The following is a 2500-nucleotide window of genomic DNA, read 5'->3' as shown; positions in this document are numbered from 1 at the left end:
CATTTGAGAGAAGGTTATGATCAATTACTTGGAAATTCGTATGATTTAATAATAAATTAATAAACAAATAAATTAATTAACAGTTAAATCAATAAATACAAAATTCTAATACCTGTCCTGTGGCAACCACATCTTTTACTGGATGGATACATAAACAAAGGATGTCATCTGTATGTGCATTGTAAAATCTCTGCTTGTGATGTTCACGATCATACGCAATCCCAAGAGCAGCCACATGGTACACTATCTCTCCACTTTGAGTGTAGAAGAGATTGCTTCTACAATCATATCCTCGGTAACTTGAAACAAAAGACAATGAAAGTTAATTACCACATATCAACTGAGACTCCCAGCAGATCCTAAAACTCTATTTTTTTTTCTATCTCAGGCAAGTTCTGTTTACTGCCAGTCCTATATACAACATCAATTGGAATGACAATCTAAACACATTAATTAATAACTCATCAAATATAACAAAAAGCCCTCTTCTGAGACAACTCAATAGCCACAGCCACATTAATTTCAAACTACCAAACTATCTTTATAAGCTTTTATGTATTTGCTTAGCATCCTTACCCAAACACAAACTCCAATTTCAATCCCTGACTGGGAGGTTTTTGTCGTGGGACATTATCTTCCTTTTGTTGTTCACCTTTCGACAGTTTCATTCTCTCCTTTAGCGCTGGTAAATCTTCACGATATAAGGTCCTTCCATAGTTAATCTGACGCTCCTATAGAGTAGAAGCAACAGTTTAGCTAAAAGTTCGGTCAATAATTTTGTTTAACCCACTGATTACACAGAAAACGTAAACAAAAGACAGAGGTTTAGAATTAAGTTCACCAAGAAGAAGAAACAGCAAACTTCCAGATGATGTAAAAATACTGTTAAAAAGTGATTGAAAACACGTCCTAAGGCTCAACTGAAAACGTAAACTAAGGTAGATTTTTCTAAGAAGTGCGCGTCAAGCAATCAAGAAAGTTGTTTATCGCTAACAGAAACCCATAAGGGTTGAAACGTGTAACGCGCGTTCACAGCTTCAGAATATTCAGTGCGAACTGATTGGTTGAAAGTTTCAGTGCTAAGTACCATATTTGGAAACCCCTTGCTCTTGTTGTTCCAAATATGGTACTTCGCAAATTGAATATTCAGAAGCTTGTTTCCAAGTACACTAGGGGCCGTTACACGTTTCAACCCTTATGGGTTTCTGTCGCTAACTAACAAAGCGCCTGAAAAAATACACATTTGTCAACTCAAAGTATACCTTGTGAAGTTTACAGTCAAGTCTAATCACTCAGCGGATAAAAATCGTGGGAAATTAATTTATGCCAATCGCCTTGTTTTCTTGCAGGTATAAGCGCAAAAATAATACACCAAACACCGCTGCCGAAACAAAATTTCACCTTGAGTTTTCTGCTTTTCGAAATGCACACAACCTCAAAATTATTACTTGGTTGCCATGGGCAATCCAGTCAGAAAATGAGTTGCATTTCTCCGTTTTATTCTTTTAATTGCTTTCCGTGTAGGGAAATGGAAACCTGTCACAACCCTATTAATTATTGTCTTTGTGCCTAGAGTCTTCTGCGCGTATCTTTGGTAGGTTTCAAGGGGTAGTAGAAATGCGTAGATTTTATCCAGTGGACACAGTAGAATATTTAATAAACCCGCAATGCCATCGAAGGTCATTGTAACGCAAATGGCGTTTTAATGGATCCTTAAAATACACCCTTATGGAGCTCAAGAATGGAACGTCAATTGGATAAACAAGAGAGGCGATGAAAAATAAATATACAGAATCTTAAAAGCGACAAGTAATGGACTTCGTCGAGCCGTATCGAGGTGAGCTGTATTTCCAATATTTTACTAACTGTGATGTTATGTACAACACGGAAACCAATACCAATTCGAACATTTTCTGGTAGTTTTTTTCTGGTTGGATAAGGAGAGAGAAGGAATCGAACACCTTGAGTGGATCTGTGATCTCTGTTGTCTGACTGTTTACATTTATTTCTAATCAACTCTACACAGTGTTCAGGCACAAAAATAACAATTGGAAATTTGACTAATTCTTATTAGTCAAGGATTATTTGAAAGAAAGATTGTTGTCTACGTTCTGCTTCATTATTAAAGGGAAAGGTTCTTCAGAAAAGGGTTTGATCCTGAACTCCGGTCAGAAATTAATTTTGTTTTGACACAGATTGGGTTTCTTGTTTTCACGCACGCAATGAAATAGGAAGGGTTTTTTTTTTTTTTGCATCTAATAGCAAATATGTTGTTTGTTTCAATAAAATTTTTCGCTGGAAAATGTTTTTGTGAGATTTTTCAGCCTTCGTGGATTTATTGTGTTGTGTAATATTCAAGGTTAACTAATTTGCGTAAGTGGGTTGAAATTTGATACGCGAGCACTTTTTATAAACAGACAGGACTTTTTAGCCGTGTTCTTTCTCGACTGGCAAATCATTACATGTAATGGGTAGCAACGGTTTCTAACGTCAGAAAAAG

At 36.2% G+C, this 2500-nt stretch overlaps 1 protein-coding gene across 1 annotated transcript in view; it reads right to left on the bottom strand.

The window, feature by feature from the left end:
- LOC137978953 (echinoderm microtubule-associated protein-like 6) overlaps positions 1-2500 on the bottom strand; it is a 103069-nt gene that overhangs the window by 71610 nt on the left and 28959 nt on the right. The window contains exons 12-13 of the mRNA XM_068826079.1: positions 577-731; positions 113-299 (exon numbers count right to left, since the gene is read on the bottom strand). Coding sequence (XP_068682180.1) covers positions 113-299; positions 577-731 — 342 coding nt within the window. The remainder of the gene's footprint in view (positions 1-112; positions 300-576; positions 732-2500) is intronic.

Source organism: Montipora foliosa, chromosome 12 (genome assembly GCF_036669935.1).
Source record: "Montipora foliosa isolate CH-2021 chromosome 12, ASM3666993v2, whole genome shotgun sequence".
In the NCBI taxonomy this organism is placed as follows: Eukaryota; Metazoa; Cnidaria; class Anthozoa; order Scleractinia; family Acroporidae; genus Montipora; species Montipora foliosa.
The sequence above is the reverse complement of the archived record's forward strand: the minus strand, read 5'-3'. Positions and strand labels throughout refer to the sequence as shown.